Here is a 24,869-nt window from a genome sequence, read left to right as displayed (position 1 = left end):
ATGAAGGAAGCATGAGTTCAAGTCCGTTTCTCTCCCCTTGTCCCCCACATATGGGGACTAGGTTGGTGGAGGGTGTGTAGAGACCAGGATCACATTAGATGATTGACACAGGGGTGAAAAATGTGTTACAAAATTGTGGGATAAAAAATATATTAAAAAAGAAAACTATTAAAAAAAAGACCAGATCAGTGGCCTTGTGTTTGAGTGTCCGCCCTGGGACTGGGATGCTGGGGTTCAATCCCCAGTCGGGTCATACCAAAGACTCAAAAAAATGGGACCCAGTGCCTCCCTGCTTGACACTCAGCATCAAGGGTTGGATTGGGGGGTAAGTCCCTGCGACATACTAGCGTCTTGTACATCAAGCTGCCTCATGCTACAGAAACAGGAGTTAGGCTCCTTCCCTATGGGCCTCATGGCACGGCAAGGCTACTATAAAAAAAGAGCTCAGACACTCTTTGCACAAACAGCCAAGCACTCAACTCTCACCCTGAGACAAGTGAGTTGTCCGGACAACTCACAGGTGGAAAAAGGGTGAGTTCTCTTGATACCTTTTTTCACGTCTCAAGCCAGGCAGTGCCCATGGGAGGGGCCCTACCCAGAGCCCGGGCAGAGGACTTTTGTGGCTGTTCTGGAAAAAGGTGGGTGTGAGGTGTCTCAGGTGTGTGACGCTGAGCACGGCACTTAAATCGTGACGTCAGCGTTATCCCCTTTTATGCCCATATATGGAGTTCTTTGTCAGGCATGCCCAAATATGGAGTCTATGCAGATGTCAGAATGATGTCAGAAGTCGATGGGACGAACCCGTATTTAGGCATGCCCAAAAATGGACAGAGGCCTTATGTGATGTCAGGTGTGGCCCGGGGCAGAGGCCTTTTGGTGGCGGTTCTATGGACAAACGTGAGTCCGACCGATTCCACACCGGGAAACTGCACTCCCTGTGGGGGTGTGGAGCGGGTGTGTCGAATTTGAAGTATAGGTGGGGCAAACGGTTCTCGAGTCACATGGATTACAGACGTACACACGTACACACAGACACTTGAATATATTTAGATTGTTGTTTCTTGACGCACCACGCCTTTCCTTCTGCCTTGTTTCTTCTGTATACTACAGTACAGTATTTTTTTTTATCCTTCTCCTTACTTGTATCATGTTGTAACCTTAACTGCTGTGCCGCCTCTAGGAGACTGATTCCTGTCTGTCTGTCTGTCTGTCTGTCTGTCTGTCTGTCTGTCTGTCTGTCTGTCTGTCTGTCTGTCTGTCTGTCTGTCTGTCTGTCTCTATCTATCTATCTATCTATCTATCTATCTATCTATCTATCTATCTATCTATCTATCTATCTATCTATCTACCTACCGGTATCTATCTATCTATCTATCTATCTATCTATCTATCTATCTATCTATCTATCTATCTATCTCTCTCTCTCTCTCTCTCTCTCTCTCTCTCTCTCTCTATCTATCTATCTATCTATCTATCTATCTATCTATCTATCTATCTATCTATCTATTTCCGTATCCGCTGTAGAGCGGATGGATGTGTTAAAGTTCGAAGTGGAACTGATTCCCACTAGTCTAGCCTGTATGTTTAGGTTTCAGACAGAGAGACGAGGCTGCAAATGAAATGAGGCGTTCCCTCCCCCGTCCCGTCCCGTCTCGTCTCGTCTCGTCTGTGCGTCTGTGCGTCTGTCTGTCCTGGACGTCCCACTCCAGCCTGTCCCGTCCTTAGAGTATATATACAACTCTATGGTCCCGTCCCAGTCGAGGAGTCAGTCAGTCAGTCCTCCCTCCCAAACAGTTACAGAACAGAACAGAAAGAACACACACCACGGTCAACGCCGAATCCAGACGCTGCCCCAGGGAAGGAAGAACAGCGGAAGGAAGGGGGAAAAGGAACCATTAAAGAGAGGAGACATCCTCCTCTTGACAGACTTCTACTATTCTTTTTTAGACAAAAAAACAAACAAATAAAGTACAGTTATTTTTTATTACATTTTTCTATTATTATTATTATTTACAAGAACCTCACGACGCCAATATACATGTTTTTTCTTTTTCCGCGTAGAATTTTCTACGTCGGAGTAGGAGCGTGAGAGGGAGGAGGATGAAACGGGAGAGCGACTCACTCCACTTGGATTGGACTCGATCATCACACTCACTACTAGCGGACGGTTAGCTCCCGTGCTAACGCGGCTAACATTCATCATAACATGTAGCTGTAGATGGTTTTTTCTCTTCCTTCTTTTCTTTTTAACGGGTTGTTATTATTATCATCATCGCTGGAGTTGTTATATTTATTATCCCGTTATTATTATAACACCCCCCACCACCACCACCACCACCTCCCCCTGGGCGTCGTTCAGTTCATATCACGGCGGAGCTTTTCTTTCAGAAGAAGAAGGAATTTAAGGGGGTCCGTCACCGTCTGCGGGTTTTTTTTGGGGGGGGGTGTACACCACGGATGGACTGACCGTTTTGTGTGTGTGTTTTTTTGTATTCCTTGAGGAAAATTGACCTTCTCTTCCCAAGTTTATAGTGTCTGTGCTCCGCCAGACAGACAGACAGACTGGTCTGGGAACTGGGGGGGGAGGCTAGGCTAACTAAGCTAACGCTAGCATGTTAGCTGCTAGCGGCTACTGCTATTATTATGGGCTGCTGGAGACTTTGGGCTGCTGTCTGGCTGCTGCTGAGGCTCAGCCAGGCGAGCTAATAGGAGCTGCTGCTGCACGGTGAACAACAAGCTCTGTCTGGGGCTCAGTGGCTCCACAACAAAACAACACACTGTGTTGGATTAGAACAAAACAAAAATATACATATATATATATATATATATATATATATTTATTCATTGCTTTTCCGATCACGAAAATCCCACCCAACGAACGACGGGCCAGTCCTTCACTTATTCTCCTGGGTCTGGACTCAACTGTTTTTCTTTACTCGGATGATGCGCTGTCGTTGACTGTGTTGTTGGAGGAGGAGGAGAAGGAGCTCCATACTAAATAAAGTCCATGATGTTGTACAACAACAACAACAGTGCCATTCAAATGGCCGTGGGCCGAGGAATCACGATGCTGACATTTAATGCCAAAGTGTGGCTCTGCCTGATGGTTCTTCTCGTGACCCCCGTGGCTGGTAAGTGTTGCTTGTTGTTCACTAAGCTAACTATTAAAGCCCCCTGTTGTCCATTCAACCCTCGTGTGTGTGTGTGTGTGTGTGTGTGTGTGTGTAGTGTGTGCGGTGCGTGTGTACTGTACATGTGCCCCCCGTTTGTGGATTGATTTGAGTGAGTGATTGATTGATTCAGCCCCTTGGGGACGAATACACTTTCTTATTGAGTGTGTTGGTTGGTTGTCTTGTGTTTTTTGTTGTTGTCAACACACACACACACACACACACACACACACACACACACACACACACACACACACACACACACACAGGTGGATGTGTTGTTGCCTGTCTGACAGTGACAGATAGGTCTGGCCTGGGTTTGGTTTGTTTAGTTATGCAGCCAGCTTATACAGGCTTTGCAGACAGACGGAAAACAATGAATTGTTATTGTTATTATTCCCCCCCACCACCACCACCTGCCACAGAGAAGGAATACAACACTAAAGACATCCCTCCTTGTTGTTGCATATATACACACATTTCTCCCTCATTCTCTCCCCATCCATCAGCTGTTTGGTGAGACGTGACCTATGGCTGTGTCTATTCCATTTCTGTTATCCGTCTTTCCCTCGCTCTCTTGTCTGGTTCATACAGTACGTGGAGTTAGGGCTAATTGTTGTAGTTAAGTAAAACTTTAACAGATATTCCTTGTTCACAGCGGTAGCTAGCTAGCTTAACTGGCCCCTGTGATTTTCTCTGAAGCGGTCAGTGTAGTCACAGTGCGTACAGAGGTATGGAAAAACACTGCCAGAACACTGCCACTGCCAGCCAACTTGTGCCCCCCTGTTCTTGACTTTGGGCTTCGGCCAAGCTTCTGTGAAACCTTGAACGAGATAAGATAATGACTGGGTCTGCTGCTGCTCTGCACAGCAGTAGAAAAGAGAGCTAGATTTGGGGGGGGGGGGCAGGGAGGGAGGGAGGGAGGGAGGCGCAGAGGATGGGGCGAAAAAAATCAACGGAATGCGTGGGAAGGCAAGAGAATTGCTTGACAAGATAGGCAATTTTAGGCTGTGGAATCTTTGACGCCGTGGTTACACTGTGTGTGTGTGTGTGTGTGCGCGTGTGTGTGTGTGTGCTGGGTGGTCTTGTGGAGATTAATTTGCCCTCCACGTTGAAGCCCAGTGTGTGCGCTGTCTCTGTGTGTGTGGGCGTGAATACGTGGTGTACTGCACTACATTTTGGCCTCCTTAATAGTTGTGTGTGTGTGTGTGTGTGTGTGTGTGTGGTCAGACAGGAACCCCTAAATAACAATGTATTGGTTTGTACTGCATATGTCGGATGGATGTACCCGCCGTGAGTCGTCAGGTGGCATGATTCAAGGCATGTTGTGGTGGGTGGCTGGGTATAGGTATAGGTGTTGGCAGTTTGGCACCCAGATCCGGCTTCTTTTTCAGACCCTGTTTCCCGAGATTCCAGAACCGTTCTTTTTTTTTTGTTTATTTAGTTTTTAAGATTTGTTTTTGTTGGGCTTTTTGATAGGTTGAAAGTAGATTGACAGGAAAGGGGCGGGGCAGACACGCGGTAAAGGCCGCCGGGATCGGGAGTCGAACTCGCGGCGCTTATCACACCGACGGTCACAGCTGGTTATAAATGTGGACTTGACGTCTGCTATATATACGATTACTATACCAGTGGTTCTCGGAACGTTTTCAGTTCACTCTGAGAGGGGTACAAATGGAACCACATTTTGGTTCCATTTGTACCCCTCTCAGAGTCCTGTATAAGGGTCCATTTGGAACCACCGATAGGAATCGTTAAAAGGGAACCATTAAGGACCGTTAAGAAGAGGGAATCGTTAAACCCATTCATCATGTTATGCTTTAGCTATTGAAAAATAGCAGATCTACAAGTTCATAGCGCACTACTAGCACATTTTAACAGAAGACACTTTTAGAATCGTCCTCAGGTCTAAATGGGTTTTGGTGTTATAGCATTACGTTATGCTTTAGCTATTTAAAAATGGCAGATCTACAAGCGGTGGCGCGCTACCGCTACGAGCTTGTAGGTCTGAACAACTGACATAGAAACATAGCTTCTTCAGATAACTGTCATTTTCAAACAGACATTTTTTGTGGAATCTGATCTCAGGTCAGAATGGGTTAATTAAAGGATCCCCAGCCCTAGTGGTGGACTTTATATCCCCCCCACCACCCTCTCCCATCCTCCATCTCCGGAAATATGAGAGGGGAATGTGAGGGCAGTGACTGTGTGTGAAGGAGCAGCTTCAGAGTGTGCACCTCCACCAAACTGCATATCGGAGTGCTGAGCCCCAACAGAATCCTTTCAGCTTCATCTGCTCCGGCCCGCATAGCGCCGGTGTCGAGTCTGTCGACTCCACCACCACTACTACTACCTTGGCTGGGTTGTTCTGTCAAGCAAGAGCACCTGGTAGTTATACCACGCCTGATTTTTGTTGTACACGTCGAGACTGCACAATGAGGAATATTATAGTGGGGAGGAGGAGGGAGAGCAATACAAATTACGAAACCACAACATGTTTGGATGCTTAGCACAGTTTGGGAGATGCCTGAAAAAGGTGTTCCAGAACAGATGGGCCGTGGAAATGAACCAAGAATATTTATTTACGGAGCGGTGCAGAAAAAAAAAATACCTGGCTTGAAAATTAGATTAATTGGACAAAAACACGTATTCAAAGCATGTGCGTCAGTATCTACTGTACACACAACTATCAATTTACAATCTCAGGCATTTAGCAGACGCTCTTAATCCCGAGCGAATTATACAGTGAGCAAGACGAGAACGACGCAATACCAAAGATACAGAAATAGTCATCATAAGCAAGCTAGTAAGAACCTTTAGCATCTGTCACAACACTGGACTATCTAGTACAGTAACGCTATACGAGTGTACACTATAGAGTGCTGTGTCTACATCAAATGCTATCTTAATGACATAAGTTTAGCCTTGGCATCCCGCCTGTGGGCTGTGAGGTCATTGAGGCCATATAGTGCTGCGGTGCCAAGATGCAGTCTGAAGAGGTGAGTCGTTGTTGATGTAGAATCCACGGACGAGAAGCTATAATAATGCTGACGCAGTTTCCTGCCACAATGATAATATGCACTAAAGGTTGTAATATATAATCGATATGCCCCGGACCTGTCTTGCTTGCATGGCACAGGTTGCGCTGTTCTTGAAAAAATCGTTGCTTGGACAATATCAACTTTTTTTATGAGACCGATTCATTGAGACTAAGGAATTAGCGTCGCTCAGGCAGCACTCTGCCCATTAAACACTCCTCGGCACTCAATCATGAATATTTGTCTTTACGAACGACGGTGCTCATTTTCACTCTTCATCACACTGCTGCTGTTGTATGAAAGGCCTGTCAGAGCTCCTCCTAATTGTACCCAGGGCAACAGAACATGTGAGGGTACCTACCCTAGGGGACACGGGGAGAACATGTGAGGGTATCTACCCTAGGGGACACAGGGAGAACATGTGAGGGTACCTACCCTAGGGGACACGGGGAGAACATGTGAGGGTACCTACCCTAGGGGACACGGGGAGAACATGTGAGGGTATACCTACCCTAGGGGACACGGGGAGAACATGTGAGGGTATACCTACCCTAGGGGACACAGGGAGAACATGTGAGGGTATACCTACCCTAGGGGACACGGGGAGAACATGTGAGGGTACCTACCCTAGGGGACACGGGGAGAACATGTGAGGGTATACCTACCCTAGGGGACACGGGGAGAACATGTGAGGGTATCTACCCTATAGGGGACACGGGGAGAACATGTGAGGGTATCTACCCTAGGGGACACGGGGAGAACATGTGAGGGTACCTACCCTAGGGGACACGAGGAGAACATGTGAGGGTACCTACCCTAGGGGACACGGGGAGAACATGTGAGGGTATACCTACCCTAGGGGACACGGGGAGAACATGTGAGGGTACCTACCCTAGGGGACACGGGGAGAACATGTGAGGGTATACCTACCCTAGGGGACACGGGGAGAACATGTGAACTCCACATAGAGAGGCCTTTAAATACGTTTTGCAATATTAACTACTAAGTAAATAGATATTTAATAATAGGATTACCCTTTTGTCGGTACCTTGCCAAAGAAACAGATTGAGAAGAGCGATTCACCAATGATTTGCCAGAATTGAGCAGCATTCTGGCTGGTGGCTGGCTGTGTTGTTCACTTTCCATCTCGTAAGCTTGTAGATCGACGGTGTCGGGCCGTATCTCCACTATGCAGAATCTACGGAAGAAGGCCACTATTGTCACTATTCATTGTTTTGCATGTTAGACGCAGCATTGTAGGCTAGACCATTGTCTATACTATAGCCTACGTCATACAAGTAACATGCCACAATGAGTTCTATGGCCTGTCAGCGCATGCTTTTACATTTATTTAATTATTTTCCTTTTATTTTTATTTTACACAAATGCCATCATATACCGTAATAATAACCGCATATACCCTGGTGAAATGTCAGGATGGCATGGAGACAGAAAATATCCGCAGCCTTCAAAGCATCGACCCATTCTGGGCAGGAACCCCTTTTGGCGTTTTAAGCTTTATGTTATAGATATTGAAAAAAATAGCAGATGTACAAGCTCATAGTGCGGCACCGCGCTACGAGCTTGTAGATCTGCTATTTTAGAAAAAATCATGAAAATGTGATGCAAAACCTTGAACATATATTCTTTCAGAGCGAACGCTTTTAACTCAAATCTTTGCTTCTGGGGGGGTCCCTGGAACAACATATTTTCAGATGGGGGTCCGCAGCCAAATACGTATCATTCTGGGGGTCCTTGACATGAAAAAAAACGACTGACGTAGAAACAGAGGTTTCTTTTCGACCAAAAACCGATTCTACAAATGTCTTCTAAATCCTGACAGTTTTCTGAAAAAAACCTATGTCACTGGTGCTCAAACTATTTCATGTCAAGGACCCCCAGAATTATATGTATTTGGCCGCCGACCCCCATCTGAAAATATGTTGTTTCAGGGACCCCCCCCAAGAAGCAAAGATTTGAGTTCAAAACGTTCGTTTGGAATAAATATATATTCCAATTTTGTGTCAGATTTTCACGATTTTTCAAAAATAGCCGACCTATAAGCTCGTATATGAGCTTGTAGATCTGCTATTTTTCAATAGCTAAATTATAACAATGTTCAAAACACCAAGAGGGGTTCCCGCCCAAAATGTGTTAAAGGACCACTTCACCACTTTTCAACCTATCTTCATATAATAGGTCCTCACTAATAATCATGATAAAATGTCACGATTTTTTCCTACTCAGTCTGTGTCTCATATAAGGGCTGTGGGCAGTTTAGAAGCCGTCTTCCAGTGACATCATCATTAGGCAGATATTCTTTGAAGCAAGATTTGGTTGTGCTCTGGAAATAGCACATCTACAAGCGTGACATGTTGTGAGCTTGTAGATGAGCTATTGTTAGCATGCAAGCCTAAGTATAAAATCTGAACAAAAAGGGCCCGACAAAATACATTTCAGTCGACAAAATCAATTGTATATATTTAGTCGACTTAGATGAACACTAAAACATTTCAGATGACTGAAATACGAGTAAAAACTATTTTTACTAAAACTATACGTCAAAAATGGCTGCCAAAAAAAAAGTCAACAGCGTCTCAGACTGTGAGTATACCGTATAGGCTGTTTAGAACTGTTCCCCCCCAAACAGGATTAGTCATAGTACACTATTATAGCCTGGAATAAAGTGGTGCTTTAATGCTCATTAGCTCTGCTAGTCTGGTTGTGTGTGTGTGTGTGTGTGTGTGTGTGTGTGTGTGTGTGTGTGTGTGTGTGTGTGTGTGTGTGTGTGTGTGTGTGTGTGTGCCCCATGCTGTGAGGGTGACCAACCCACAGAGCCCCTAGTCTGGCGGTGTGTGTGTGTGTGCCCCACGCTGTGAGGGTGACCAACCCACAGAGCCCTAGTCTGGCGGTGTGTGTGTGTGTGTGTGTGTGTGTGTGCCCCATGCTGTGAGGGTGACCAACCCACAGAGCCCTAGTCTGACGGTGTGTGTGTGTGTGTGTGTGCGTGTGTGTGTGTGTGTGTGTGTGTGTGTGTATCTCCGTTGGCTCACTGAAAGGGACAACGGAAGCGTTCATATCAATGTGTGACGAGCGCACACCTGAATGAATTGGATCAGTATAATAATGGATCAAACATTGCGCTGGTGAATCTTTTATTTATTTGTTTTTTTTCTTCTTTTTTCTTCTTCCAAACGGGCTAGTCCAGTTTTTTAACATGCCTTTTTTGAGTGTCCTATAGTTTGTTCTCTTATGTTTTATAGCAAAAGGCCGACGCGCACCTCAAAAGACTGGTGACGGTCAGTGGTTCTCAATTTATCTCTCAATGTCAAGGACCCCCACGGTTATTATGTAGGGCTGCCTGACGTACCCCATCTGAAACTATGTTGTTCCAGGGACCCCCCCCCCCCCCAGAAGCAAAGATTTGAGTTAGAAACGTGCTCTGAAAGAATATTTATGCAAAGATTTGCACTACATTTTCATGATTTTTTTCAAAAATAGCAGACCTACAAACTTGTAGATCTGCTATTTTGTCAATGGCTAAAGTATAACATAATGCTTAAAACACCAAAAGGGGTTCCCTGCACCCAGAATGGGTTAACACAAACTGATGTCGACCGAATCAAACCAGATTTAGCTGATTTATTGAAACTATTAGTTTGAATGTGTAGGCAGTCATTAGGAAAGTAAAGTGTGACTGAACATCACTGGAAGATATTCATGATTCTCTAGTTGTGTTTGTCAAGCCAGCTGTAGGCAGATGTTTTCAAGAAGTATAGTATAGTATAGTATTTTGCCTTTTTCCCTGACATATTGTTACACTGTTACTATTTACATCTGGTGAATGAGGCCTGTTTCTTGATCTGGAATCATGAGCCTTATCATCATATCCAGAGAGCCTGAAAGTAGGAAAAATATATGTTTGTTTCCAAAACTATATCATTTATAGGTATGATATTATTTGTACCAGTCCATGAGACTGTGATATGGCTCATTACACTGTCAGTATAGGCCTAGTATTGGCCTCTTTGTCTACCTCTGATATACAGTAATCTGTTCATGTTCTCTTCACATTTTGTGAATAAAAGCCAAATTTTTCAATTTTTAGACTATACTCATAGTGTGTTAGAAAATCACTGACAAATCACCCCCCCCCCCGAAGCAAAGATTTGAGTTAAAAACGTACGCACTGAAAGTATACAGTATATATATATATATATATATATATATATATATACACAGTATATTCAATGATTTGCGCCACATTTTCACGATTCAAAACAAATAACAGACCTACAAGTTAATGCCGCGCTATGAGCTTGTAGATCTGTTATTTTTCAACAGCATAACATGACCCTTAAAAACACCAAAAGGGGTTCCCACTTCCCGCCCCAAAAGAGGAGGCAGGAGAGAGACGACATGCATCTGGGACGGTAGAGAGAGAGAGAGAGAGAGATGCATCTGGGACGGTAAACAGTATACAACTACAGAGGGAGAGAGAGATAGGAGAGGGAGGGAGAGAGAGAGAGGAGGGAGAGAGATAGATAGGAGAGAGAGGGAGTGAGAGAGAGAGATAGGGAGGGGAGAGATAGAAGGAGAGAGAGGGAGGGATGGGGAGAGAAATGTCTTACTTAATGTGACACTTGAGTCTGCATTCATGCCACTCCTCAGGTCTGGCAGGCATTCTTGATGCTTTGTCAATGAAAGTTTTGACCTGATAATTCCACATACATATACTGTGGGTTGATCCGAAACAAGCCATGGAGGATCTTCTTTGCACAAAAGCACAAAACATGCTGTTTTCTGTCCGTGTTGCCCCGTAACTTGTTTGCACTCCTCGTATGATGAAGACGGCCCTTGTTTACCGAACGTGAGCCGATCTACAACATGCTCAACGCGTCGTGGACGCATGCTAGCGGCTGTGCTCGTGGACTTGTAAATCGAACAACGACACGGCCACTTTTTGTCAGCAGGTATAGAGCAAACCGCTCGGTAGCGCACGGTCGCATCGTGTCGTTAGAAATGCTAGAAATGGACTTTTCCAAACAAAAACATGTTTTATTGGTATGACCAATGACGGGGGCTGCACAGACATGTCGCACGGGCCCGCGGGTTGAGTATAGCGCTGTGGCTATAGGCGCGAGACACGGCTCAAAGCATTTCCGGGGGGGGGGGTCCCACGGGCCAAAAAACCGCTGAGAACCCCCCTGGTGTAGTTGACCTGCCCCTGGTCGGAGTTGGCAACGGGTGGAGGTGGAATAAAACAGCCTTCAGTCCCGCTTGTGGTCGAGAGAGAGAGAGAGAGAGAGAGAGAGAGAGAGAGCGTGAATGTGAGAGAGAGAGAGAGCGCGCGCGCGAATGAGAGAGAGAGAGAGAGAGAGAGAAATTAGAGGATGTTTGATGAAAACAAAAGGTGCAGCCTTGGGACGGTAACTGGGAGTGACAGCCTGTGATTAGCAGCCAGCATTCTCCTTGAGTCACAGAGACGATGGGTCGGTCTGGGAGAGGGGCTCTCTGGAGAAGAAAAGAAAAAAACTAAAGTTATCTGTTGTTGTGGGTCGTCGTCGACGTGCTTTCATAATTCTTGCCTAGAAATAGCGTGGGGGTAGGGGGGGGGGGATTTCTGTAGAGCGTCTACGAGTGAGTGAGTGAATGTATACCTGGCGTCGTGCGGGTCACTGCACTCTCTCTCGCTTAAAAAAAAGAAAGAAAAGAAATGCGCGTCCTTGGAGAGCTGCGAGGTCTTTACTATACACACACACACACACACACACACACACAGCGGAATCCTCAGCACTGATTTAACGGTCGAAAATGAAACCGTGAAGGATTGTGTTATAGTTTTGACAGGGTGACGGTAGAATGGCGGAGGTGGCGGGGTACCCTACTACCACCCAGTCACCCACCATGGTCTTGTGTTCATAGCGCCCCGTATCCATATACTGAAGGCCCATGCAGGGTTGAGATGGATCATGGATGAAGAGGCCACACAATAGAACGTGAGCCCCCGGACATGTTGAGTATACCCTATAATAAGGCAGGGGTCTGCAACCTTTTTCACATTATTAACCCATTTAGGCCTGACGTCGACATTTTAAATAAATGTTTTCTAAATCATGACAATTTTCTCAAAGATTTGAGGCACATTTTGACGATTTTTCAAAAATAGCAGACCTACAAGTTCATAGCGCGCCACTCGGTGGCGCGCTATGAGCTTGTAGATCTGCTATTTTTCAATGGCTAAATTATAACAATGTTTGAAACACCAAAAGGGGTTCCCTTAAGTACCATGTTTTCATTTTCGTGATAGTCAGTGTGGCCATACTGTATATATAATTATGACACCACATCAAAATTAAATATTCCCAACTGATTTTGATTGTCCATAGTAGGATACACATGACAAAATAGAAATATTTTCTTTCACATCAGGATGTAATGATCATTAAACTCAGAGACAATAACCCACCCATCCTCAGTCATGAGTTAGGGTTTTAAATGAATGTGCAGGATGTCATTTGTAACTTAACTGGCTAAACCTTTTTGGAATGTAAAGAAAACACTTCTCTGTCTCACACTTATGCCAGTGTGCAGTGATCACCCTGCCCTGTGCCAATGTTTCACACTAATCTGTCTGATATTACTCCTTACACACACACACACACGCACACACACACATTCACCATATAGGTCACTGTGCCATATTTGTTTTGATCGCATATTTGGGAAAGTTGTGGTGGGTAAGTGGGGGGGAGGTGTGGGGGGGGGGGGTGGGTCAGTGCATGGCAGTCAATCCCGGCGCAGGCCTTCAGCCCTGGCTTGGCCCATGGCCTGGCCGGCGTATAAGCCTCAGGATTAGCATAACTGTACGAGACCCAGACAGACGTGAGGAGGGGGTGTGTGGAGGGAATGTGTGGTGGGTTAGGGTGGGGTACGGGGGGTTGGGGGGGTCCAGGGGCAACAGATGGGGGCAGATTAAAGTCGCTCTGCTTTTTTAACCCATTTAGACCTGAGGCCGATTCAAAACAAAAAAAAGTCTTCTAAATCCCATAAGTGGTGCAACTCCGTGTGGGGGTCCCACATGTCCGAAACGGTTGAGACATGACAGAGATACCGTGTGGGGGTCCCTCTACTGTACCCTCTACTGTACTGTACTGTACTGTACTGGCACACCCAAAATCACCATATATACAGTTAATATGTGCGTGTGTGTGTGTGTTAGGTTGCGCACAGGTGCGGTGACAAACAACCATGCTGTTTTCGTGCTCCGACGCACCCAGCCAGCCAGCCACCCAGGCACCCACACACATACTCACTTAAGGAAGTGGCTGCGCCACTCTGTTTCCGTCAGTTGGCGCTCAACCTTTTTCATGTCAAGGACCCCCCAGAATTATTTGTAGGATTTTGGCCGCCGACTCCCCCCACATCTGAACATATATGTTTCAGATGAGCTTGTAGATCTGCTTTTTCTCAACAGCTAAAAGCATAGCATGACGCTTAAAAAACACCAGAAGGGGTGTTCCCGTTCAGAACGGGTTAAAGATGCATCCTTCATTTGAACATGAACTCGTCTTGTCTGCCAATAACTGAGCCCCGCCCCTCTCTTTCTGTCTCCATCTTTCATGTTTACAACACGGGCTTGGAAGCAGTGCACACACGGTGAATTATTATTTTAATCAAGTCCTCTAGGTGTGTGTGTGTGTGTGTGTGTGTGTGTGAGTGTGAGAGACAGAATGTTTTTCGGTAGTGAGGCTGAGATGGAGGGTGTTGAAGGCCGGGGGGGGGGGGGGGGGGGGGGGGTTTTGGAGGGGTGAGAGATTAGCAAATAACTGGGCCATGGGTACACTACTACACACACACACACATACACACACACACACACACACACACACACACACACAGTGGTTCCTGCTCTCACCCAGTGAGCAATCTGAGAGGAAAACTACCCTGGAACCTTGTGCTACGGTGGCTAAGTCTCTCTCTCTCTCTCTCTCTCTCTTGCTCCAATCTGCCTCGCTCCACTGGCCGTGCACACTCTGACCCACAATAACACAACAAAGCTCACACAGCAGTGCACGCTTCACACAAACGCAACGGCTCAGTCCATTGGTCGACTGGGGAGAGAGAGAGAGAGAGCCCGGCTAAGCCCATTGGTCGACTGGGGAGAGAGAGAGAGAGCCCGGCTAAGCCCATTGGTCGACTGGAGAGAGAGAGCTCAGCCCATTGGTCGACTGGGGAGAGAGAGCTCAGCCCATTGGTCGACTAGAGAGAGAGCTCAGCCCATTGGTCGACTGGAGAGAGAGCTCAGCCCATTGGTTGACTGGAGAGAGATATGACTCCACAGTCAAACAAAAACTATTTGTTTGGAAATAGACACTCATGCTTCCTAAGGTGTGATTTGGGGCCCTAAGGATGAATACAAAATGGATAACAACATCCTAACACTGTCCGATCTTTTGATTGAAATTATGACAGGCACTTTCTGCTGTCAAAATATGACTCCCCAGTCAAAGAACATATGCGTTTTAAATAGACACTAGACACTGCTTTCTAGATGTCAGATTGTCGTATAGGCTCAACATGCCAGTTAAGGCTCATTCATAGTCTGGATTTTCGGTGGTGAGGTGACCACCGCTCCGGTGGTGAGGTGACCACCGCTCCGGTGGTGAGGTGACCACACCTGAGGTGAGGTGACCACCTCCGCTCCGGTGGTGAGGTGACCACCTCCGATCCGGTGGTGAGGTGACCACCGCTCCGGTGGTGAGGTGACCACCGCTCCGGTGGTGAGGTGACCACACCTGAGGTGAGGTGACCACCTCCGCTCCGGTGGTGAGGTGACCACCTCCGCTCCGGTGGTGAGGTGACCACCTCCGCTCGGGTGGTGAGGTGACCACCTCCGCTCCGGTGGTGAGGTGACCACCTCCGCTCCGGTGGTGAGGTCACCACCACCGCTCCGGTGGTGAGGTGACGTGGGGCGGCTCGCCGCAACCGGGCCGGCACCCTGGCCGTGGTCCTGTGGGTCTGGAACTGTGATTTTTCCCATTGATGCAGATGGATCTCCATCATTTATGCTTGTAGATCGGCTGTTTTTTTTCAGACTTTGCTCCCGTTGCATTCGTTCAGCCTATATAGTGTCAATTGGATGTTTTGGTACTCGGGTCAAAGTATCGGCGGCCGGTCCCGAGTACCGAGTACTTGACAGTGTACTTGAGATTGTAGTAACATTCTTTCTCTCCACACGTCCATCGCTACATCGCTGCAGGGAAGCCACGCACGTTTGCTAGACTGTGTCATGTTCTCTGTTTATAACAGGAAATCCACACCCTACGTCTTTCCTCTGTAGCCCATTCGGGGCGGGAACCCCTTCTCTTCATTCTGTTCTACTTTAGTTATTGGAAAAATAGCAGATGTACAAGCTCATAGCACGCCACCGAGTGGCGCGCTACGAGCCTTGTAGGTCTGCTATTTTTTTTGAAAAGTCATGAAAATGTGGTGCAAATCTTTGAATATATATTTCAGAGCGGACATTTTTAACTAAATTATTGGCTTTCGGAGGGGGTCCCTCCCTGGAACAACATATTTTGAGATGGGGGGTCCGTGGCCCAATAGAGATAATTCTGGGGGCCCTTGACATGAAAAAGGTTGAGCACCAACTGATTTTTTAAATCGACCTCAGTCCAGAATGGGCTAGAATCCTAGGAAGGAGGGGGGGGGGGGTCACAAAAGGAAAAGGCGGGATTCAGACCCTGGTCCGGCCGGGTTCTCTCTCTCTCTGTCTCTCTCTCTCTCTCTCTCTCTCTGTATGATCTCATATCCAGACCCACTGTCATAGGAAACTACTGTATAATTCAATTCACGTTCTGTCATAATGCCTCTATGAGATCTGTTATTTCTTGAGTGGTGCGAGCCACTTCTATAGACAAGCAACGTGTGTGTCCCGGCTGGGTCCGTCCGTCCGTCCGAGTATGAAAATGGTGTCTGTTGATCGCTAAGTGTCGCTGTTGCGCATGCACGCAGGCCAGAGAGGAGGGCTTGTACAGTACAGTACACTACAGTACAGTACACTACAGTATAGTACAGCACTAATCAGTTCAGATGGTTCTATAGATGCTTGCTGTAGATGGAAATGTGTAAACTGAGCAAGGAAGTAATACTAATGCATACAATTTATATATAACGCTTTTGAAGATACTCAAAGTCGCTTTACATAACAGAAAAATCTAAAAAATACAAAAAATAAAATAAACTATAGTTCAAACAAAAGTGTTTCTGGGGGGGTGGGTGGGGGGGCAGTCTGAAAAGGTGCAGGGTTTTGAGTGTGCTTTTGAACCTTTCAAAGGTGGGGGCAGCTCTGATGTGAGTTAAAAGTGAGTTCCACAGAGGACGGGGGCGTGGCACTGCAAAAAGGCCCTGTCAGGCCTAAGGTCGCTTGTTGGACTTGCAGTGAGGATGCAGTTGGTTGGCAGTGGGTGACCTCAGGGAGTGGGTTGGGGTCGGGGCATGGCGTTGGTAGAGGGGTGGGCCTGGTTATTGAGGGCTTTGTATGGGGTGGTGGTGGTGGTGGAGTATTTGAACTTGAATCTGAACTTGACTGGGAGCCAGTGGAGTGAAGTTTTCTATGTGGGGGAAAAAAAAAGACAACATTTTCACATTTGCCATATAAACAATCCAATAAATAAAATAAATGCTTTATGTTCCGTTGTCTATCGGTATAAGTGTTCTACTTCCCCCCCCTCTCGTGTCCCTGCTGGCTTTTCACCTGCCAAGACACCCAACCCCCCAAATCAAATCAGGCTTTACGGCTTACATCTGGAATCCTGTGTTAGTGACTGGGAAGCCTGCCGACACGGAAACCTGGAGAGCATGCTTCCTTCCAGGCTTCTGAAGAAACTGTAATATATGGAATACTCTCTTACAACTTTACAGGTGAAAGTCTGGAGTTCAAAATGTACTTGAGTTTTAAACCCCATTTAGGCCTGATGTCTGACCTCGTGTTTCTGTATCAGTGGTGCTTGATATTTCATGTCAAGGACCCCGCAAATGATATGTAGATTTGAGTTAAAATGTTCATCTGCAATGATATATATTCAAATATATTCAAATATTTTGAGGCACATTTTCACGATTTCTCAAAAATAAAACTGCACATTAATTAATAAGCACTTTGTTTGTCCTTGAAAACGGCTTCAGTCTCAGACGGTAAACTTACTTGTAGGCCTGCATTTTACAGCCGTGTGATAATTATTATTGTTTCTAATAGTTTTATATAACATCTCATATTATGGTATACTTTAGCTATTGCAAAATGGCAGCTCTATACAAGCTCATATAGCACTCATATAGCGCGGCGGCACAGTGTCTTGTAGGTCTTGTTATTGTTGGAAAAATCTTGCGCAAATCTTTGAACATATATTCTTTCACAGTGAACATCAGGCCTAAATGGGGTTAAAATGTGTGTTTGCTGTTGGTCGGCCTGCTCTGCAGCCGCAACAACCACACACACACACACACACACACACACACACACACACACACACACACACAGACATAACAGGCTGGTGCAGGTATTAACCCAGTTGGCATGGCGACGCTAGCAATTTGAGCAACATGTTATTTTAAGAGGCTTGATGGTAGGTCTCTACACGAAGAGTAGCTGGACCTGTCTGTCTGTCTGTCTGTCTCTCGGCTCGGCTCGGTGCCACGCTATGAGGTTGTAGATCTGCTATTTTTCAATAGCTAAAGTATGAAATAATGCTTAAAAAACACCAAATGGGGTTCCCGCCCCGGGGATGGGTTAAAGTTAGGGCAGGTATTGGTACACACTAGGGTTATAACTGGTCAGGGTCATTGATTGGTCGGGGGTCACACAGTCCAGTCCTCACAGTTATCCGCAGCTGTTGATTGATTGGTGCAGGTATAAATTAATAGACGTGTGTGTGTGTGTGTGTGTGTGTGTGTGTGCGTGTGCGCTCATTGGCGTGTCTGTGGTGACACTGAAGTTTCCTAGAGTTGTGTGTGTGTGTGTGTGTGGTGTGTGTGTGTGTGTGTGCACGTCAAAGAGATGTTTAAAGTGGTGCCAACACAGGACCAGCGCCACGCTTGCTAAAGCATAATTTATTGTTGGACCGTAGCCGTGACGTTGACGCTATAACGGCATCGCTTTTTTGTCTGAGAGACACGTTGCACTCGCGTCTCGCGCATATTAGGGCACTTCTTTTTCTGGCGCTGAGTCATCGATTAGTCTTAACCCATTTAGACCGAATGAGGCAGAATCTCTCTCTCTCTCTCTCTCTCTCTCTCTCTCTCAAAAAAAAGTCTTCTAAATCCTGTTTCTATGTCAGTATTTCATGGGGTCCTTGTTCCAGGGACCCCCCCCCCCCAGAAGCAAAGATTAAAAATGTTCGCTCTGAAAGAATATATATATATACATATATGAGACACATTTTCACGATTTTCCACGCGCTACGTCCAACCTATAGGGAAACTCCCCCCCCTGTCAGGTGTAAAAGGAGCAACTTGGACACTCAGGCATGAAAGGAACCATGAGTTCAAGTCCTTTGCTCTCCCCTTGTCCCCCCATATATGGGGGACTAGGTTGGTGGAGGGTGTGTACTAGAGCCCAGGATCACGTTAGAGATGATTGAACACAGGGGTGAAAAATGGGTTACAAATCGTGGGATAAAAAAATATATTAGACATTTTCACGATTTGTTAGCAGAGTGCCGCGCTACACGAGCTCGTAGGTCTGCTGTTTTTTCACAGTAGCTAAATTATAACATAATGCTTTTATATTATAAAACACCAAAGGGTGGTTCCCGTCCTGAGGGGCTTAATCAGCGGTCCACGGACAGCTGCACAGTTCCTCCTCCACGCGTCGCCTCCCACTTCTCACTTTCGGCACTTATTATCGTCCCCGTTTAATATAACTTTTATTTAATTTAACATGTCGTTCTGAGTCAGAGCACCAGCTGCGGTTGAAAGCAGCCTTTGTGTGCGTGCGTGGCGTGCGTGCGCCGTGACATTCATTTTCCATTTCAAAAGGGGTGGATTTTCTGATTTGATTTTATCATCTAAATTGTCCATGTTTGTTTGAGTGTTTTTCTGCGAAGGGAGTTCACTGCGGTCTTCAACAACAAGCAGGCATGAAGCGGCGAATACAAATGAGTGCACGCACGCACACACAGTCGGCCACGCGCGCGCACACACACACACACACACACACACACACACACACACACACACACACAGTAACAGCATAGACCTCAAAGGTGTGGCCTGTAAATTGTGATTGAACCAGAAAGAGACGATGTGCGACACGATGCACGGTGATAAGAGCGCCCCTCACTTCACACGGGTGTGATTTTTCCCCCCCCTAGCTAGCCAAATCAGCTAGCCAAATCAACTAGAATGAAAAACAGTACAGTAGTACAGTATAGTGCATCCCTTGGATGCAGAGGTCGTTGTTTTATTGCGTCCCTTAACCCATTCTGGGCAGGAACCGCTTTTGGTGTTAGCATTTTGTTATACTTTAGCTATTGAAAAACAGCAGACCTACAAGCTTGTAGCGCGCCACTCGGTGGCGCGCTACAAGCTTGTAGGTCTGCTGTTTTTGAAAAATCGAAGAATGACCGACATAGAAACATATAGCTTTTTCAGAAAACTGTCAGGATAGAAGACATTTTTAGAATCTGATCTCAGGTCAAAATGGGTAAATCTCTGTAATGACAGTTTGCCTCCTCTCCCTCCTCCTCTCCCTCCCTCCTCTCCCTCCTCCTCTCCCTCCACCTCCTCCTCCTCCTCCTCTCCCTCCTCCTCCTCCTCTCCCCCTCCTCCTCCTCCTCCTCTCCCTCCTCCTCTCCCTCCTCCTCTCCCTCCTCCTCCTCCTCCCCCTCCCCCTCCCCCTCCTCCTCCTCCTCCCCCCTCCTCCTCCTCCCCCTCCTCCTCTCCCTCTTCCTCCTCTCCCCCCCTCCCCCTCATCCTCCTCCCCCTCCTCTCCCTCCTCCTCTCCTCCTCCTCTCCCTCCTCTCCCCCTCCTCCTCCTCCTCTCCCTCCTCTCCCTCCTCCTCCTCCTCCTCTCCCTCCTCCTTCCCCCTCCTCCTCTCCCCTCCTCCTCTCCCTCTCCTCCTCCTGTCCCTCCCTCCTCCTCTCTCTCTTCCTCTCCTCCTCCTCCTCCTCTCCCTCCTCCTCCTCTCCCTCCTCCTCCTCCTCCTCCTCTTCCTCTCCTCTCCCTCATCCTCCTCCTCCTCCCTCCTCCTCCTCCTCCACAGCGACCCAGGGCGAGGAGCGGGTGTGTGCCTTCATGGACCGCCAGCAGCCGCAGCCGTCGGACGGGGAGTCGCACCGCGGGGTGCCCCCGCCGCCGCCGGACGGGGAGGGCCGCATCTCGCCCGAGAACAACTCGGTCAGCTGTGACAAGGGGAGCCACTGCTACGGCCTGTGGGAGAAGAGCCCGCCCGGGGACGTGCACCTGGTCAAACAAGGTTGGATTGATTGATTGATTGATTGATTGGATACAGACTCTTGTTTGTCCGTTCTGGTCCTTTTAAGGTGTTTTAGGGTTTCTGGTCTAGAGAGGCGGGTCGCCGGGCGGCAGAGATTTGCGCACGACCCTGATTTGTCATGTTTCTCCTGTCAGGTGAAAAGAAGCAGCTTGGACTCCTCATGCATAGAAGGAAGCATGAGGTCAGTCCGCTGCCCCCCCCCCCCCCCCCCCCCCCCCCCCAGGTTGGCAGAGGAAGTGTATAGCGCCCAGGATTACAGGATTACATTAGATAATTGACACTGGGTGTGAAAAATGGGTTGCGAAATCCTTTTACCACCTCCGTTAATTGGGAACGTCCTGCAGCTTGTGGTAATTAACAGAGGAGTTCGTTGGTGTGTTTTTTTTCCCCCTTTTTTTAAACTGCTTCTCTTAACCCATTCTGAACGGGAACCCATTTTGGTGTTAGCATCATGTTATGCTTTAGCTATTGAAAAATAGCAGATCTACAAGCTCATAGCGCGCCACCGAGTGGCGCGCTACGAGCTTGTAGGTCTGCTATTTTTGAAAAATCGAAGAGCGACTGACATTTTTAGAATCTGATCTCAGGTCAGAATGGGTTAATCAGACCAGTGTGTGTCCAGTGGAAACCTCGTATGAATCTGATCTCAGGTCAGAATGGGTTAATCAGACCAGTGTGTGTCCAGTGGAAACCTCGTATGAATCTGATCTCAGGTCAGAATGGGTTCATCAGACCAGTGTGTGTCCAGTGGAAACCTCGTGTGAATCTGATCTCAGGTCAGAATGGGTTAATGTCTCGCCCCATTATTAACCTCACACATTGAGTGGCCCCGACTGTAAAATGCTGACCGTATCCCCATGGGGAGGACAATGGTCATGGCTCTATAGCCTGCAGGAGGGAAGCGTTTCATTTAGATTTAGAATAATGTCGTTTTTGGACACGGGGCAACGAGGCGCTGAAATAATTATGCTGCGAAATAACGTCTTGTTCTAATAATCCACGCTTGAGGACATATTCCGTAACGTTGGCTTACCCCCATTTCAACCTGAGGACGCATCTGTGTCACTTTATAGCTTTTAACCCACTAGAACCATTATTTTAAACTTTAGCTGTTGAAAAATAGCAGATCTACAATGCCGCGCTACGGGCTTGTAAGTTTGGCTATTATTGAATAAGTCTTTGAATATATATTCTTTCACAGCAAGTGTTTTTATCTCATATTTCCGCTTCTGGGGGGGGGGGGGGGGGGGGGGGTCCCTGAAACAACATATTTTCAGTTAATCAATTGTGACCAGATTTGACTAAGAGCCTGCACAAATTCCAGCTTTTCACCAGATGAGAAAAACCTTTTTTTCCCCCCCAAAATGAGTGAATAGCACAGGCAGACTCTTCACATCTAGAGCATGTCTGAAATAAGTGTCGGAGCTGAAATCGAAAAATAAATATGAAATAAATGCTTAAACATGTAGCTATGTGTAATGTTAGAGACCACAGAAGTGAACCTTTTCAAGCCTGTTTTCTCAGCTCGCTGTTTCTCAGCAAGACATCACCCTATAAGCCATATCTCCAAAACTGCTGGGTCAAACTGAACAACTCATTCCCTGCTCCAATGGCAGTCTCTCAGTCAAATTTGGTCACAATTGTAGAACACTTGCCCTGCGGTTGGCGAGTCGCTCCGAGTTATGTTTTCATCCCGGACGGAATGGGATACGAGACCCGTTTTGATGACGTCGTCACAAAAAGGTCCGTGCAAAGGGTTCTGGGAAATGGAGTCCCTATTGTTTACAATGGAGGGAGTGGAACGGACCGGAAGCGCTTCCTGCTCCGTTCTGTTTTTGTGGTCAACAAGCCATTACAACCGTTTTAACCCATTCAGACCTGGGAACGATTCTACAGATGTCTTCTAAAATCCTGACCGTTTCCTGAAAAACCCCCATGTTTCTATATGTCAGTGGTTCTCAGACATATTCATGTCAAGGACCCCAAATACAGTGTGACATTGGCCGCCGACCCACATCTGAAAATATGTTGCTCCAGGGAGGGACCCTCCCAGTAGCAGTTAGTTTAAAAACTCGATCTGTAACAATATATATTCAAAGACTTCAGGCACATTTTCACGATTTTTCAAAAAATGGCAGACCTACAAGTTCACAGGCGCGGCACTCGGTGCTCCGCCATGATCTTGTAGATCTGCTATTTTTCAACAGCTAAAGTACAACATAATGCTTAAAACAAGCAACTCAGTGGTCGGTGCAGTGGCTGTTTTCACAGCCACTGCAGCATCGTTCATGTGAACTACTTTGTCCACGGTTATTCATTGCAATGAAGAAAAATCGCTATGATGATCAGCGACGGCTTGTCACCGTTGGCGAGCACGGGTTGAATGCAAGCTTCAAGCCGGCCGGACCACCCAACCATGCGCTATATACATAGCGATTCTCATAATTTCAACAAGCCTTACATATTACATCATAAACATACTATTTCACATGAACAATGGTGAAACTAAGATATGGGGATAATATTATACTTGCAATGAAATCGCATTGCGTTTTCATTATAATACTGCTGGGTCAAAAACACACAGTCACAGCCTCGCGCTGCAATTGGCTAAAAGTTTAAATCCCCTTTGACGTCCCGGGTAGTAAACTGTAGTGGATGTAAACAGTGCATTCAGCAAAGAGGGGGCCAAAGGGAGAGTGTGCTGTTGCAGGAGAACACCTCAGCGTCATAATAATGGGAAAGATAGAGGGAAAAAAGGCCCAAAAAAATACATTCATATATATTTTAAATCTTGGCTGGAAACTTGTCTACACTACCTTTTAATGTTACGGCAAGAGGAGAAGAAAAAAAAAAATCTGTTCGTTTACACTTGACAGCGTGTGTTGTTTTTGAATGGTAGCCAAACTTTTATTACGTTTTTTTTGTTCCATAGAGAGCCTAGAGGGGTTGATTGATTTAACCCATTCTGACCTGAGATCAGATTCATACGGAGGTTTCCACTGGACACACACTGGTCTGATTAACCCATTCTGACCTGAGATCAGATTCTAAAATGTCAGTCGTTCTTCGAATTTTCAAAAATAGCAGACCTACAAGCTCGTAGCGCGCCACTCGGTGGCGCGCTATGAGCTTGTAGATCTGCTATTTTTCAATAGCTAAAGCATAACATGATGCTAACACCAAAATGGGTTCCCGTTCAGAATGGGTTAAGAGTTCATTCATGTTACGGTCGGGTAGTGCTTTTTCTTTGGTGTTTTCACATCTGAGTTTCAATCGGAAGAGAAGCTAAATCCCTACATTTTCTGGATTATAAATATTTTTTATTTGAGAGGTAAATGCCTGTGTCAGGCAGTTGAATTGTTACGGTCGGATGTTTTATTAAGCCTAATTATGTGCGTCACTGCTTTCATGAAGGCTGCAACAGTTGTTGCTTATTGTTTAAAATACATGAGACCAATCCAAGGCATCCAAGCATGCCTTTCTCGTCCGCTATATCGTTGTTTAAGCCAAAGAGTCACTGCACCCCCCCCCCCGTTGGGTTTCGAAGCGTCGACGTTCGAAACAAAGGAATCGATCATGAATCGATCATCAAATACGGAATCGAAGGTCAGCCCTAGTAAATGGTCAACCTGTTAAGATCCTGTTGGCATAGTTGGCATAAAACCTTCTGAACTGAAGGCATCTTCTGGTTTCACATCCACAAAGAATGTCCTCTCATTTGATCTGCCTGTCTTCCTGCTGCACTAAAACCCCGGTCTGGTTTAACGATGGCTGTTGTCATTTTATTCATGACGTTCCAACTGCGTGTTGAGTGACAGGTTTACAATTTAGGCATTTAGCAGACGCTCTTAACCCATTTAGGGCCTGACGTCGAAATTTTAAAAATGTATTCTAAATGCTGACAGTTTTCTGAAATACCTCATGTTTCTGTATCAGTGGGTGCTCAATATTTCATGTCGGAGACCCCAAAGATTATATGTACATTGGCCGTTGAGATTTGAGTTAAAAAACGTTGGCTCTGAAAGAATATATATTCAAAGATTTGTGCTCACTTATGTTCACGATTTTTCCAAAAAAGCTAAATTATAACAAGATGGTTAAAACACCAAAAGGGGTTCCCGTCCAGAATGCTTTAACCCATTCTGACCTGAGATCAG

At 46.4% G+C, this 24,869-nt stretch overlaps 1 protein-coding gene across 1 annotated transcript; it reads left to right on the top strand.

Moving 5' to 3' along the window:
* Positions 1-1,761: 1,761 nt before the first annotated feature.
* Positions 1,762-20,702, top strand: LOC308311708 (bone morphogenetic protein receptor type-2-like; the record flags this gene model as incomplete). The annotated part of the gene is made up of 2 exons (XM_080758494.1): positions 1,762-3,131; positions 20,476-20,702. The coding sequence occupies exons 1-2, from the start codon at positions 3,008-3,010 to the stop codon at positions 20,700-20,702; spliced, it is 351 nt and encodes a 116-aa protein (XP_080614620.1). The 5' UTR covers positions 1,762-3,007.
* Between the last annotated feature and the right edge of the window lie 4,167 nt (positions 20,703-24,869).

Source organism: Protomyctophum bolini, assembly GCF_963924005.1.
Source record: "Protomyctophum bolini genome assembly, chromosome: 24".
Taxonomy (NCBI): domain Eukaryota; kingdom Metazoa; phylum Chordata; class Actinopteri; order Myctophiformes; family Myctophidae; genus Protomyctophum; species Protomyctophum bolini.
Note: the sequence above shows the minus strand (reverse complement) of the source record. Positions and strands in the feature narration are given on the sequence as shown.